Source organism: Phacochoerus africanus, chromosome 11 (assembly GCF_016906955.1).
Source record: "Phacochoerus africanus isolate WHEZ1 chromosome 11, ROS_Pafr_v1, whole genome shotgun sequence".
Taxonomy (NCBI): domain Eukaryota; kingdom Metazoa; phylum Chordata; class Mammalia; order Artiodactyla; family Suidae; genus Phacochoerus; species Phacochoerus africanus.
This window is the reverse complement of record NC_062554.1, coordinates 86728515-86743771: the sequence shown is the minus strand read 5'-3', so window position 1 is coordinate 86743771 and position 15257 is coordinate 86728515. Positions and strand designations below refer to the sequence as shown.

General features: G+C 36.1%; 1 protein-coding gene across 14 annotated transcripts in view; it reads right to left on the bottom strand.

Moving 5' to 3' along the window:
* HDAC9 (histone deacetylase 9) overlaps window positions 1-15257 on the bottom strand; it is a 959143-nt gene that overhangs the window by 726684 nt on the left and 217202 nt on the right. For 5 of the 14 annotated variants that reach the window (XM_047752011.1, XM_047752018.1, XM_047752019.1 and 2 more), the window contains exon 1: window positions 11392-11493. The exons of 1 other annotated variant lie outside the window; for it this stretch is intronic. Coding sequence is in view for 2 of the 13 variants with exons in the window: in XM_047752015.1 (XP_047607971.1) it covers window positions 11392-11407 (16 nt within the window). In the remaining 11 variants the exon portion in view is untranslated. Of the gene's footprint in view, window positions 1-11391; window positions 11502-15257 lie in introns of those variants that run through there. 8 more of the 14 variants (XM_047752023.1, XM_047752020.1, XM_047752021.1 and 5 more) reach the window with 3 other exon arrangements.

Here is a 15257-nt window from a genome sequence, read left to right as displayed (position 1 = left end):
CTTGTGGTATGTCTTAATTTTATTTGGGGGAAAAACTCTCTGCATATAATTAACATATTGCTTATAATCTGTTTTTTTTTCCTTAGTCTTTTGTCTTTTTAGGGCCGCACCCGAGACATATGGAGGTTCCCAGGCTAGGGGTGTAATTGGAGCTACAGCTGCCAGCCTATGCCACAGCCACAGCAATGCCAGATCCGAGCCGCATCTGTAACCTACACCACAGCTCACAGCCACACCAGATCCTTAACCCACTGAGTGAGGCCAGGGATTAAACCTGCAACCTCATGGTTCCTAGTCAGATTCGTTTCCACTGTGCCATGATGGGAACTCCTTTATTATCTGTTTTATTTTACTTAGTACAGAAGATATACTAATACACTTTTAAATATATTTTTTGTAATGGCTTACAAACCTCATTTGCTGTGCTTTTAAAACATCATTCACTGTGTTTCTTAAAGGATTGATAAGTCAAAGCAAACCTGATATTTACAGAAGAATGCCTTTTGTTAAAATCAGATCCTATTCTTGACATTCCTTGGAAAAGTCAGTATTTTATCTAGACAGAGGCAGCACTAGGAGGAGAAAGACTTGAATTTTAGGATGGTGATACTGAGTTCATGGGAAAGTTGTTTAATATCTCTTGGGACCTAAAACATTTCATCTATAAAAGTCTAGATAATAAAGATTATCATACTTGTCAAGAGAGTCTCTTGAGAAGCTTTCAAAATTGAACATCTATGACTAAAATATGCAGCTCACTGGAATCCAGCAGGGAAAAGCGTCTGCTAAGGTGAAGTTAAATCAGGGTCCTTTCCTCCACAGCAAAGCACCAAATCACTGATCCTGGAGATCCTTTACTGCCAGACTAATGGTACTTTCAACCAAGTAGGAATTATTTCCAGCTTTCTTGAGCTGGCACCAACCCATTTTTTTTTTTTAATTATGTCAAGCCGTGCATTTTATTAAAGACAACTTTTCTTTCTATAACCTCTCAAGATGAACAAATACTTTTTTTTCTTCTGACTGTAAAAAAATCAAATTATGTCACCTAATTTCAAGGAAAAGATTGGCAATGGCAAGCCAGACCAAAAACACCATTTGTATGCAAAGAGAGTTAAACTACTTGGAAAAGTACCCTTGCCAGTAGAGTGTGGTATCATTAAACACAGAACTAAATTTGAAGCAGAGTAGTAGGAAAAAAAATATATCTTGAAATGTGATAGGGTCCATTACGCTTCTTGATGAGATTACTTGCCTCTCCAATACATTACCCAAAGGCGCTTACAAAACTGAGGGAATATATTACATTGGAATTATCAGAACTTTTTTAAGTAGGTCAAATTTTGAAGCAAAAAACATTTCAAATTTTATGCAGTGTTACAAAAAAAAAAAAAACTTAGAAGCTGTACAGCCAAGGTGCTAATCACTTTTTAAAATAAAGTTTTTTTAAAAAAAGTCTTACTCTTGCATAAACATTAAATGTAGCACTTTGAAATGCAGAGTCACATACCTGAGGCTGTTCTTTCGCCATCATCTTAATTCAGTTTTTAATAATAAACTGAATTTTAATTATATAAATATCTTTATTCATTCGGAAACAAGAAAAGTTGGGTTCCAAAAAAGGCTGAAATATAACTCATCATTTTGAAACAGATTCAATCCTAACAGTAAATATAAAATACTGTTTCTCCTGCCTACTAGGTTTTCATTCATGGTGTTATTACAAAACCACAAAATTCTGGTATAATATTTTTAATAAAATTTTAATTTTCTTATAGTTAAATCTAAAATAGCAGGCTTACTATTTGTTTAATTTTTCATATGAGAATACTTAAAACACTCAGAAGCTGTAGCAGTGCCTAAGCGTGTCCTATGTGGGAACATGATAACACAAAAAACTAATTTAAGAACCTAGGTAATTAATTCAAGTGCAAGTGGAATAAAAGAAGGCTGACCACTTTAAAAGTAAACAATTTCTTCTGAAAATAATGTCAAGTAAGAAAGTTGTAAAAATTTAGGTCTTTCTTAAATTTCTAATATTACATTAATACAGGTTAGATAAATATGGACACAAAAGAGTACTTGTAAAAATAAATAATACTATTATAGATTTGTTTGGCTTACATCTGCCATAGTACCTGAATAATCTTCCAATAAGCTCCACTTTAGGTGCAGACAAGAAGCCCCCAGTGAAGATGCCATCTGGGAGTGAATACATTAGGCCAATAATAGCGTATTGTGAATTACTGTGAATAACACAGACTTGACACATTAGCATGAGTAACTAGCAGGCCTCTGAGAAAAGGGAATGTATAACTGCAACATTTAAATTGGGTGTGTGTTGGGGGGAAGCAGAGTGAAAGAAACTCTTTAGGTTTAGGCCTTGATGGGTAGGAAGAAGGTTCATGAAAAGAGAAAAGCTCAAAAAGTAGAAAAAACTCTTTAAATAGTCTCACACATTATTGAGAACAATGTCTTATTTTGAAAAGATGAAAATTTAGGATCAAAGAAGTCACTAAAAAGAGGAATGGCTCTAGAAACAAACTGCTGATGTCACAATTTTACCTAGGACCAATGCCACTTTTGGTTCCTCCAATAATTACACTCTTTTGATCAGTGTAATTTAAACACTTATTCCAGGTAATACAAAAATTGCAAATCAAAATATATCATAGTTATTGTCACAAGAATCCAATTTAGTTTTAAATGTTAATCCACAATAATACATATTGAAAAAAAGACAGAGGATACATATGGAATAGAAATAAGTTGATAAAGGATTTTAAACCAAAATAAGCAAAAAGCAACAGAAAAAGCTCATATTTTTTCTTAATCCCACCAATACCTATGGACATTTTGCAAGTATAAGATCCCTTTTGTCCCTACTTTTCTTCCTTCCATATGGCTTCAACTTGCACCCTACACGGACACCTCTCAAATACCTGCCTCCAACTCTGCCATCTTGACAATGACTGTATCCCTATCTAGAATTGCCCTGAGAGAGCAAGCTCTTAGATGTCCTGTTGCCATGGCAAATGCAGGTCCAGATAATGAACATGGTGCTTCAATCTTCTTGAAGGAAGGCACAAAATCAATCTCACTCTGTATGCTTCTGTCCCCTGTCTTTCTGTGCTTCTGTTAATAAAACCTCCATTCTATCACCATGCTTATAACAGTCATTTTGATCTTACACTCATCCTTTATCCATGGATACAGTCACAAAAGATGTCTACTCCTTTATAATGGTGCCACTATTCTCATTCTTGGTGCAAGGCCTCACAGCCACATGGCTATGTTTCTCAGTCATTGACCTTATTTTATTCTTTCCATCCTTCTCTTTGCCAATCCATTCTAAAGGTATACAAGCTTTTATTTTTTTTAATTGTGGAAAAAAACACATAGAATCTACTCCGAACAATTTTTAAGTGTAATAGTACAGTACAGTATTAACTCTAAGTATAATGTTGCACACCAGATCTCTAGAACTTCTTCATCGTCCTTGACTGAAACTCTATATCTACTGCAGAGCAATTTCCCAGTTCTCCCTCTCCCAACCCCCAGTGACCAGCATCCCTGCTTTTAACTATGAGTTTGACTATTTTAGTTAACTCAAATAAGTGCAATCATTGAGTATCTGTCCTTCTGTGACTGATTTATTTCACTTAGCATAATATGCTCAAGGTTCATCCATGTTGAAGAAAACAACAGGATTTTCTTCTTTTTATGGCTAAGTAATATCCCATTTTATATATGCAGTTATCAATTCATCTGTTGAAGAATAGATAGTTTCCATCTCTTAGTTATTGTGAATTGAATATTGCAATGAACACAGAAGTGCTAATAGCTCTTTGAGATCCTGATTTCCTGATTTAAATTCATATGGATAAATATCCAGAATTGAGACTGCTGAATCATATTAGTTTTATTTTTAATTTTTGAGGGAATTCCATATTGTTTTGGATAGCTACTGCACCATTTTACATTCCTACCAATAGTACATAAGGGTTCCATTCTCTCCACATGCTCATCAACACTTCTTTTTTTAATGTCCATCTAATAGGTGTGAGGTGATGTACCATTGTTTTGATTTGTATTTTCCTGACAATCAGAAACTGTGATCATCTTTTCATAGATGTCTAGCCATTTGTATGTCTTCTTTGGAGAAATATCTATATAAGTCCTTGGCCCATTTTAATCAAGTTACTCAGCTTTTTGCTGTTGAGTTGTAGGAGGTCCTTATATTTTGTGGATATTAGCTCTTTATTGGATACATGGTTTGCAAATATCTTCTCCCACTCCCTAAGTTGTCTTTTCATTCTGTTGATGGTTTCCTTTGCTATGCAGAAGCTATTTAGTTTGATGTAGTCTCACTTGGCTACTTTTGATTTTGTTGCCTGTACTTTTGGTGCCGAATTCAAGAAATCATTGCCAAGACCAGTAATATGAAGCTTTCTTTCTATATTATTTCTTAGGAGATTTATAGTTGCAGATATTATGCTAAATAAACTTTATTCCATTTTGAGTTGATTTTTGTGAATGGTATAAGATACTAGTCTAATTTCATAGATATAAACATTTTAAAAACTCTGATTTCATATCTTGCTTGGGTATACATATATATGGAGTAAGAATTTAATACAAATTAAAGAAACAATAAACAAAAATTCAAAACTGGCATTCTCATTGTGGCTCAGCAGTAACAAAACCAACTAGTATCCATAAGGATGCAGGTTTGATCCCTGGATCTGCTCATTGGGATAAGGACGTGGTGTTGCAGTGAGCTGCAGTGTAGGTTACAGATGCAGCTCAGATCTGGCATTGCTGTGGCTGTGGCATAGGCCAGCAATTGCAGCTTGTATTCAATCCCCAGCCTGGGAACTTTCATATGCAGCAGGTGTGGCCCTTAAAAGAAAAAAAAATTCAAGCTATGTTTACCTGTGGAGGTGGGGAATCACATAGGAGGCTTCATTAATAATGGTCATATTTGATTTTGTAAATTTGTTATGTATACCTTGTAGTTTATCATATTTGCATTTACACACAATTTTAGATAAATGAACTATTTTATGATAGACTGAAAGTAAGAATGTTAATTTTTGAAGAAAAAGATGGAACCTTATAGGTTTTTAAAAATGAATCTAATAACTTTCAAAATCATTTTTTAACATTAAAACTTCCTTAATAGACACACTTAGCATAGGAACTAAGTCTATTTAAAGGTTCCAGCCCTGATGTAAAAAGTCTAACATTCATTGGGTGGAGCACTGTCTTCTACTTCTAACCATACTAGATAAATTGCGTTATAAATTAATTCTGTGAAGGCAGTTCATACAAATGCAGTTTACTTTTATTGATTTGCTTCTTTCTACCAAGTCTCAGAATGAAAATGAAATGCAAAGATTTCTTACTACACAAATTTATAGGTAGACCATGAAAAACACAATAAGAGATCCCACCCTTTTACAGAAAAACTCAAGTCAAGAAATACTATTTCCAACACTTCATGGTGTGCACTGAGCAGGTCTTCATCATAGTCAATGGCAGAGTTTCTCAACTTCAGCATTACTGACATTTTGAGCCAAATAATTATTTTTTTCATTTTTAAAAAAGTTTTATTGAAGTATAGTTGGTTTACAGTATTGGGATAATTTCTACTATACAACATTGATTCAGTTATACATGTACACACATCCATTCTTTTTCAGATTTTTTCCCTACATAGACCATCATAGAATATTGGGTAGAGTTCCCTGTACTCCCCATTGTCAGGACAAGTAATTCTTTGTTGTGTGAGGATGTTCTTGTATTGTAGGATATTTAGCATTCCTGGTCTCCTCCCACTAAAAGGTAGAAGCATACTTTGCCCCAAATGTGACATTCAAAACTGTCTTCAGATGTTTCCCAATCTCTCCAGAAGATAAAATTGCCTCCGGTTGAGAACCCCCCCCATCTATGTGAATGGCACCCCCTAGAAGTGCCTTCAGTAACGTATCCAGCTACCTAGACACTGGAAATACAAATATGAAGAAAGCGCTGAATTTAAGCAATTTACACTTTAGGGGAAATAAATTTAGATTGACACAAATAGTTTATTATTATTTCCCTGAATACTATCAAGTTACATGAAAATAAAACAAGGAAACTTATAAATATATTGCCACTTAGGAAAACAACATGACTCTTAAATAGAATTAATCTTGTGTTTATTAAATTAGTCAATAATAAAATTGATTAGTCAATATGTCAAAATGCAAAAACACTTTAAACAAATTCAATTTTCTGCCTATTTATTGTACACCAATGAGCTCCACATTACCAGATCCCATGACTTTTCTGATAATTTATTGGCTCTTTAATTAGCATTTTATATGGGTAACCATTTATTTCTTCTGAATAGTCTGTGCTCTCTGGTTTTCTCTTTTTTCTACCTATTACTTGTACATCTCCTTTACTGTCTACTTCTTTACATCTTCTAAATTTTGGAATTTGCCATGGTTGAGTACTGAGCCCTCAGCTTTTCTCACCTCCTACCATCTCCCTAAGTGATTACATCTATTTCTATGCTGTCACATACCATCTATACACCAACAATTGCCTACTGGGCATGTTCCCTCGAATCTTTCGAGAGCAGTTCAATTGAGATGTCTAAGACTCCTTTTCTTCCAATTTGTCCCATCTTCATACGTGACAACTCCCTTGACCCAGCTGTTCAAGACACAGAATCATAACTGCCATTTACTCTCACTTTCACATCCAATTCTTTACCAAATCCTATTGATTATACTAGATCTCTCAGCTCTGTCCACTGGTACTACTTATTCCAGGCTGGACTCATTTCTAGACTAGGCTACACCAAGGGCCTTCTATCCTGTTTCCATGCGTCTTTATCTTGCTTCTTGAGAATCTGTCATTTACGCTGTAACTAATTTAAAAATAGTGCTCAGATCATGCAACTTCCTGTGTAAACTTTCAATCACTTCTCATTGCACTTAGAATAATAAGTAACCTCCTCCTTACCATGACCTACTAGGCCCTGGAAGACCTGGACTCTTTGGCTTACACCTCTAAGCAACTTTCCCTTTTTACATGTTTCAACCACACTGGCCTTTACTCTTTTTCTCTGGACAACCTCTTTATCACTTTGGTACTGGTGGTTCCCCTGTGACTAGAAGGCTCTTTCTGTGTCATTCAGGCTTGTCTTAAAGTAAACCTCTTCTGGGAGAGACTTTCTCTGATCCCCCAAATTACATATGATATGTTATATAAATATTTAACATGCATTATACCATATGATTCATACAACACTTCTAGAAGCTCAGTATCATTCTACAGGTAAAGAAATCAAGGCTTAAGAAGGTTAGTAAAATACCCCAAATCACAGAGTAACAGGATTTGAACCATGGCTCTCTTATCTCTTATCCACACACATACTACCTTTCCCAATGTAGCTGGTCCAAGGAAGACAGATATGTTTTATGAACCACAGCCACAGAATATGTTTTATGTTTTATGAATCCACTTCATCCAGATTTACTTCACCCACTAATCTATAAATTTCTGAGGGTAGGAGCTGTGATTATTGATCTCCAAATCTCCAGGGCGGGTGACACTAAAATATTGTGACCAAATGGCTGAAAGAACAAAAAAGAAAGAACTCATCTCAAGGAAAAACAGTGCTTTAACTATTTAAGACTTTTAATAAAACACTCAGTCCTCAAACAGCAGTGACATAAAAGAAGGTCAAATGTTAAACATTCTGTCCAGACAGAAATGGAGGATTTGGAAGCATGAGAGCACTGGTATTCAGTCATCCAGTGGGGGTGACCAAGACCATCAGAAATTACATTAGTGCATAAAGACGGGGACCCTGACAAGCTAAATGGCACTTCTGAACCTATTTCTAACCATAGATGGATACGGAAATTTCCAACCCTGAATCTTGCTTTTCTAGTTGTGAATCATGTGTTCTTATGAGATAAAGATATTAGAGGAAAAAAAATAAAACACAGATAAAGGAACAATTCCGGAAAAAGTAGTTTGCAGTTGCCAGTACTACTGCCTCTTTGTTTTCTCAATGGTTTAAGAATCCAAGGATAAAAAAATAATAATTATAATTAAAAAAATAATCCAAGGATGATTTATAACTATGATCCTTCCTGTAGTTCCCACTGTGGCTCAGTGGGTTAAGAATCCAACTAGTATCCATGAGGATGTGAGTTTGATCCCTGGCCTCACTCACTGGGTTAAAGATACTGTGTTGCCACAAGCTGCAGCGTAGGTCACAGATGGAGCTTAGATCTAGCATTGTTGTGGCTCTGATAGCTGTGGCCAGCAGCTGCAGCTCCAATTCCACCTCTAGCCTGGGAACTCCCATGTGCTTCAGGTGTGGCCCTAAAAAGAAAACAAACAAAAAACAATATCCTTCCTACCTCACTCCCTCCCCCACCAACAGCCTCAACTTCATTTATCCCCCCACTTCTCTCCAAAAAGATAGCAAGATCTCAAAGCTCTTCCAATGTTTCTACAAGGAACATTTGGCTGATTCTATCAAGATTGACAAAAGTACTCTCACCAATGAAAGACAGATAAAAGTAAGTATAGGAGATCCTGTCTTGGCGCAGCAGAAAGGAATCCGACTAGGAACCATGAGGTTTCGGATTCGATCCCTGGCCTTGCTCAGCGGATTAAGGATCCAGGTGTTCTCGTGAGCTGTGGTGTAGGTCACAGAGGTAAGGGGCTCAGAACTGGCGTTGCTATGGCTCTGGCCTAGGTGGCAGCTGCAGCTCCCATTGGACCCCTAGCCTGGGAACCTTCATATGCTGCGAGTGCAGCCCTAAAAAGACAAAAAGACAAAAAAAAAAAAGTAAGTATGAAGATTGCTGAATGTATCCAATTGCCTGATAAGAGAAGTTGATCATGTTATAGCTGATGTTTTCATTTTTAGCTAGGAATTCCAGACAGTGTCCCTTTCAGTGAAAGAAAATTTTTATAAACACCATTATTCCACTGAAAGAAAATTTCTCCCAAGTTGTGAAATTAACCTCTTCATTCACACATTTGGTTCTATTTTTACAGTTATACCAGTAATCTAAAAGAAAAAGCACTGAAAGTTAATTCCAGGTTTTTAAAATGTCTGTGTGTGTCCCAGTTCTCTGCAACACCTCCTGGAAGATTTGGCCAGTTTTTACTTCTGCATCGCATCAGTGTAGATCATTTGTTTTACAACAGCACTGCATGTTTCTCGAAAACTGACTTAGATGAATTTCACCCATCATTTACAAAAACTCAAGAGAGACAAATGGCCTTAAAAAAAAAAATCCACCACTGAGGCATGGTTAATATACTAAAAGAGTATTCCTTTTTGTAACATTCTCAACACTTACTTTATTAAACTCCACAACTACCCCCACCAGCCTTTGTATTTGTCAAGATTTCTGACAAATTTCCAGCTTATAATTACGCATTATGAAAATTCACTGTGAGGAAACTATTGCTAGAAAAAAGCTTTTCCATTTAACTTGCTTTAAAGGAATACTGAAGACTTTCACCTTTAGGAAGGCTATGAGCAAAGTCATGAATTGCAGTTTGATTGCAAACACATGAATAAATTGATTTCTAATGGACAAATGCTCTGAGAAGTAGTTAAGTCAGACAGACCAGGAACAAAATCAAGGCTGTCTCTTATTAACTAGGTAATCAAAGTAAATTGCTTAATCTAATTCATGCCTCAGTTCCCTTATCTATATTATATATGTTAGCTGTGAAAGCACCATCCAGTGCAAGATCAGTCACATAGTAGATACTCAATAAATAGCAGTCATTAATATTTATAAGATGGAGAAATAACAGAGTGGGGAAGGTCCTCACCTGTCCATTGGTTGCCATCTTTAGAATTTTTCCTTCCTCATTACTAATGAAAAAAGTATCTGGCAGTTTGTTGCCCTGGAAGGTGAAAGTAAGCCTGGAGAGCTCTGTCCCTTAGGGGAAAGGGCATGAGCTTGTATGTGAGGCAGCCTCCCAGGCCCAGCAGAGTTGCCCAAACCCAAACACATCACACCCCTTGCAGGGTTTAGAGGAGCCCATGATGCTTCTCTCAGATCCACTCCTCCTTGCCCCACGAGCTTAGATGAATTCCTACTCCCTCATCTTCAAAGTGAGAGGATGGACAAGACCAGCTTTGACACTGTTTTCAGAAAAAAACTAACTCAGAGTTGGTGGGGAAGAGTTTTCCAAGGGCCAGGAGCTAGAAAGGGATCTTAGTGGAGATTTTTCTTAGCTTCATCTCATCAAATAACCAAGAGAAAAACAATGGTCAGAAGACAACCAAGTATATTCAAACACACATTTGCTTCCTGTCTGAATGCATCTCTTTCCAACTATCCTTCTAACAATTTCAGCAAATAGCTGTGGGACTAACCTACAGTGAGCATTCTCTCTGTTCTCAGCAATTTGCCAAGTCTTTACAGGCACTGTTTCATTATTTCCTATCCTGGAAAGAACTGTTATTATTTTCATTCATCAGGTGAAGGAAGAAGCAAAGCACAGAAAGACCGTGAAACTTCCACAAGGACACTGAATTGCAACAGAACCAAAATCTGACCCCAAACAATCTTGCTCCACAATCTGACCTACTATCCTTTACACCCACTCCCACAGGTAAAGCGGCCATTGGAAACTTGGTCTTGCTTTCTCTGACTCATAAGTGAATTTTCTGTAATAATATTTCTCTAAAACTTACCTTACTGAACTGGGGTCTGAGCCTTTAGGAGACTCTTGCCCTCTTTCATTTAATGTTCCCAACAGGCATACTTCAAATATTATAAAGCAACTAGACTCAAGTGCCACAGAAGTGTGGATGAAAGGGCGTGGGTCCTGCCTTCATAACTCTTAGATCTGTGTGATAGGTACATGGGGACTCTATGCACTGTTCACTTTCCTTTTGTTTGCATTTCAGATTTTCCATAATACAGGGTTAAAAGCAATAAACACCTAAACCACAGAGAAGATAACCTAAGATCTTAAGCTGTTCCACAATGCAGAAGGACACTTTGAGTAAAGCAATGTCTCTGCTGATAATTCCAAAGTCTGGATTTTAAGAACTGAGAGTGTAGGAACTTATTTCTCAAAAGCTTTATGAATACAAGAATCCTCTCCTCAGAATATTTTAGTCTTGTCTATCTGGAACAGTAAAGACAGTCCAGGAGTTGAATCTTTTGCTCACTCCAATGTTTGTTGTTGTTGGAGATACTGTTGCTGATTGGAAACGCTTTTGCTTCCCTCCTTGTAACAGCCTACAAATGACTAAAAACCGCTTGCATAATCAAACTTTAAAGCTTCTACCCCAATATCCTTTTCACAGTTCTCTTAAAAGGTTAACAGAAAGAAACTTACCCGTTCTGTTGTGCATTCCCTCTTTGCCAAAGTGTGCTGTGGTTTCGAAAGCTAGCCCAGTCCTTCTGAACTTTTCTGTATCCGTTATAATATTAAAGAGCCACAAGGAAGGGAAGTGGTTAGTCAACTTGCTAATTTTATCAGTCCCTCCCACTGGTTAAATAGTACCTGATGCTACAGACACAAAATCAGTTTTCCAGCTCACTTCCCTGCTACAGCGCAGCTTTATAAAAACAGCAGAACTTGAAGGAAAAGAGAGTGACAAGATCTAGTGTGTAGGCATGAGACAGTTAATGAATGAACACTTTATTATATGAATAAGAAGCCTAATAGACTACAGAAACCAGTGATTCAACAGAATGAAGAAGAGAATGTCAGCTCCATACTCAATACAAACTCTGTCAGCTGGGTGGGAGAGGGAGTGATTTTTAATGCCCTCACAGTACGTGTGGGAAGTAGCTGGTGCTTCATTTGTTGATAAATCATTCTGTCCTGGAATGGAGCCAGTTTACTGGATATAGAAACTTCCACAACCTGAGGCCCTGGCCTAGATGATTGTCTTCCTTTGGAATTTAGCCATTAAAACATAGGACATAGCAGGCAATATGTGCTTCTAGATGAGGAAAAATTAAATGTTCTCTGAGGAAGCTATGAAATATTTTCTAGGTATAAATTTCTGTAAAACAAGAAGAAAATGAAGGACCTAAAACACATTTTAATGAATAAAATACTTTTCACATGTTGATTCAACTCCAAAAGATTGCAGCCTACAAAACACTGTCACCCAAGGAACACCGGCATCCATAACTGGCTCCCACTAACTGCAGGCAAAAAGATTTTGAGCACTGCAGGTGTTCCTATCTTGCAAGAGTAAATACAACTGGATTTTTATGTGAGATTTCCTTTCTCATAAGATTGGCAAACATGCTTCAAATTATACAAAATTTGCAGGCTGACATGCTCTCTACCCTAGGTATTAGTTGCTTAATAAAAAATATATAGTAATGACATTTACAAATATGTAGTATCAAAGGTATGATTAATATTCAGTGTAACATGCCACTGACCAAGACTTTGGTCTCATCTTGTAAAAATCTTCATAGACGAATGATACACAATAGACTCTGAGTAGCTGCCAGTGTATAAACAGGAATTCTGCATGGCTATTTTTTCCCTGTTTAATTTTCAGTATTTTCTAATTTTTCCAAAATAAACATAAGGTTTTACAGTAAGAAATAAGCTATGGAAAGTATTTTTAAAGTCAGAGGACATTAACTATGAAAAGCTCTTTGAACATATTCAGAAAGGACCACAAGTGAAATGGACAAACAAATGAAACATCTTTGGAGTTCCCGTTGCTGCTCAATGGTAATGAACCCAACTAAGCGATCCCTGGCCTTGCTGGGTGGGTTAAGGATCTGGCATTGCCATGAGTTGTGGTATAAGTTGCAGATGCAGCGCGGATCTAGGGTTGCTGTGGCTGTGGTGTACACCGGCAGCTACAGCTCTGATTCGACCCCCTAGCTGGGAACTTCCATATGCCATGGGTAAGGCCCTAAAAAGACAAAACAAACAGAACAAATGAAGTATCTCTCAAACACTCAATTCTGCTCCATCTCAAGCACTAGCTAAAGACCAGATATAAAAATTAAGCTGTCTGCAAGTCAGAAGAGGGATGTACCCAAGTAATAGGATTCATTACCTTGTGTTCCAGATATATAGGTCATTATTTTACCTCCTTTATAAGATATCCAGCCCTCACACAGGCAGGATTTAAGACAGAATGCATAACACAGAAAGCATGTAAACAGCTGTGTGCTGATCTAGCACTTTAAAAGAGGTAAAAAAATAAATTTCTCTATGAGCGAAATAATACTAAGAAAGTTAACCTTTAAAGTGAAGGTGCTTTAATAATTTAATTACCTATTTCCTATTTACTAAATTAATATTAGAAGCTGAATCATGTTTGAATTCAATAAAAATTATTTTATTAACTTTCTCCAAGGCTTAAGAAATACTTTATAAAACTTCTCTTCTTGTAAGCCAGTATTATCCTTCAATCTGCTGAGATTTGGCTCATATTCATATTTTACTCCTTTAAAAACTTATTTTCCCCCAAATTAGAAATATTTAATTAGAAATGTTTTAAAAAGCTGGTCCTCTGAGGCATCAAGTATGACATTCTGGAAAAAGAAGCTAACATCTTTTTAAAAATCATACCTAGTAAGATGATTTAAAATGTGGTCTATATACACTAAATATTCTGCAATTACTGCTGATTTTTTGCAAATTATAAAATGTATAAGCAGACTATAGAAAATGACCATTAGAATCATAGTAATTGGTGAAGAAATGATATAATTTTGGAGATGTTATTTTTTTTTTCATTAGAGAGTACAGTCATGCTGGTGCTTACACTAAAAGAAAATTCACTCTCCAGTCTTAAGCTCTATGTTTACTGAACCTTCATTTTTTTTTCTTATAGTGATTTTTAATTTTTCTCTTATAGTTAGTTTACTTCAGTTCTTAAATACATTTTCAAGTTTATCATTTCAATTCTGCAGAATTGGAAGATTACACAGTCTATAAATCTTTCCTTTCAATTATATCTTTCAATTTTGATAACAAAAGCAGATGTCCACAAGTTGAAAAAACTTGCTAGTTCAACATCATTGGGGAACACAGGGTAAACGCAACAAAACTACCAACTGCCCAGCATTAAAGGATATACGAAAAGCTATCTCATAAGCATAATATCATGCAACACATCTTTCTGAAGAAAGCATCCCAAATGTAGTCTTTTTAAGACACTTTAAACATTTGATTAAATTTTCTGCCAAAGTGATTATTTTTAGCCAAGATCTTGCTTATTGACATTTACTTGAATCATTATTATAACTTCTATGAGAATACAACATATCTTATACTTGCTGAAAAGAAAGGAAGACATTCCAGGCTCTGTGTGTATGTGGTTGTGTGTGTGCTTCCTCAATAAACATAGCACACAGTATTCAACTTCACTCATAAGCAACTAAATGCAGATTATTAAAGATTAACATTTTTACTTATCAACTGATGCTGACACATGAAAGCATATTATGTGAAAAGGATTCTCATATACTACTGATGGGAGTGTAAATTGGTACACCCTTCCTGTAGAAAAAAATTGTCACAGTATATCAAGAATCTTTTTGAAAGTACACACTCTTGGAGAGTGATTATATTTCTAGGAATCACTTGGAAAGAAAAAAAAATCATGTTGGTGGAAATGTAAATTGGTGCAGCCATTAAGGAGAACAGCATGGAGTTTCCGTAAAAAACTAAAAACGGAGTCACCGTATGATACTGGCATATATTCGGAGAAAACTGTAATTCGTGCGTGTGTGTGTGTGTATGTGTGTATATATATATATATAATTTTTTTTGTCTTTTTGCCTTTTCTAGGGCCTCTCCCGCAGCATATGGAGGTTCGTTAACCACCGTGCCACGACGGGAACGCCGAGAAAATTCTAATTTGAAAAAATATGTACCCCAGTGTTCACAGCAGCACTATTTACAACAGCCAAGACATGGAAGCAACCTAAATGTCCATCAAAAGATGAATGGATAAAGAAGATGTGGTATATATACACAATGGAATATTACTCAGCCACAAAAAGAATAAAATAATGCCATTTGCAGCAGCATGGATGTAACTAGAAATTCTCATGCTGAGTGAAGTAAGTAACACAAAGACAAATATCAAATGATAACACATATATGAAATCTAAAAGATGATACAAATAAACATATTCACAAAACAGAAATAGACTCACAGACATAGAAAGCAAACTATGGTTACCAGAGGGAATAGTAGAGGGGGAGGG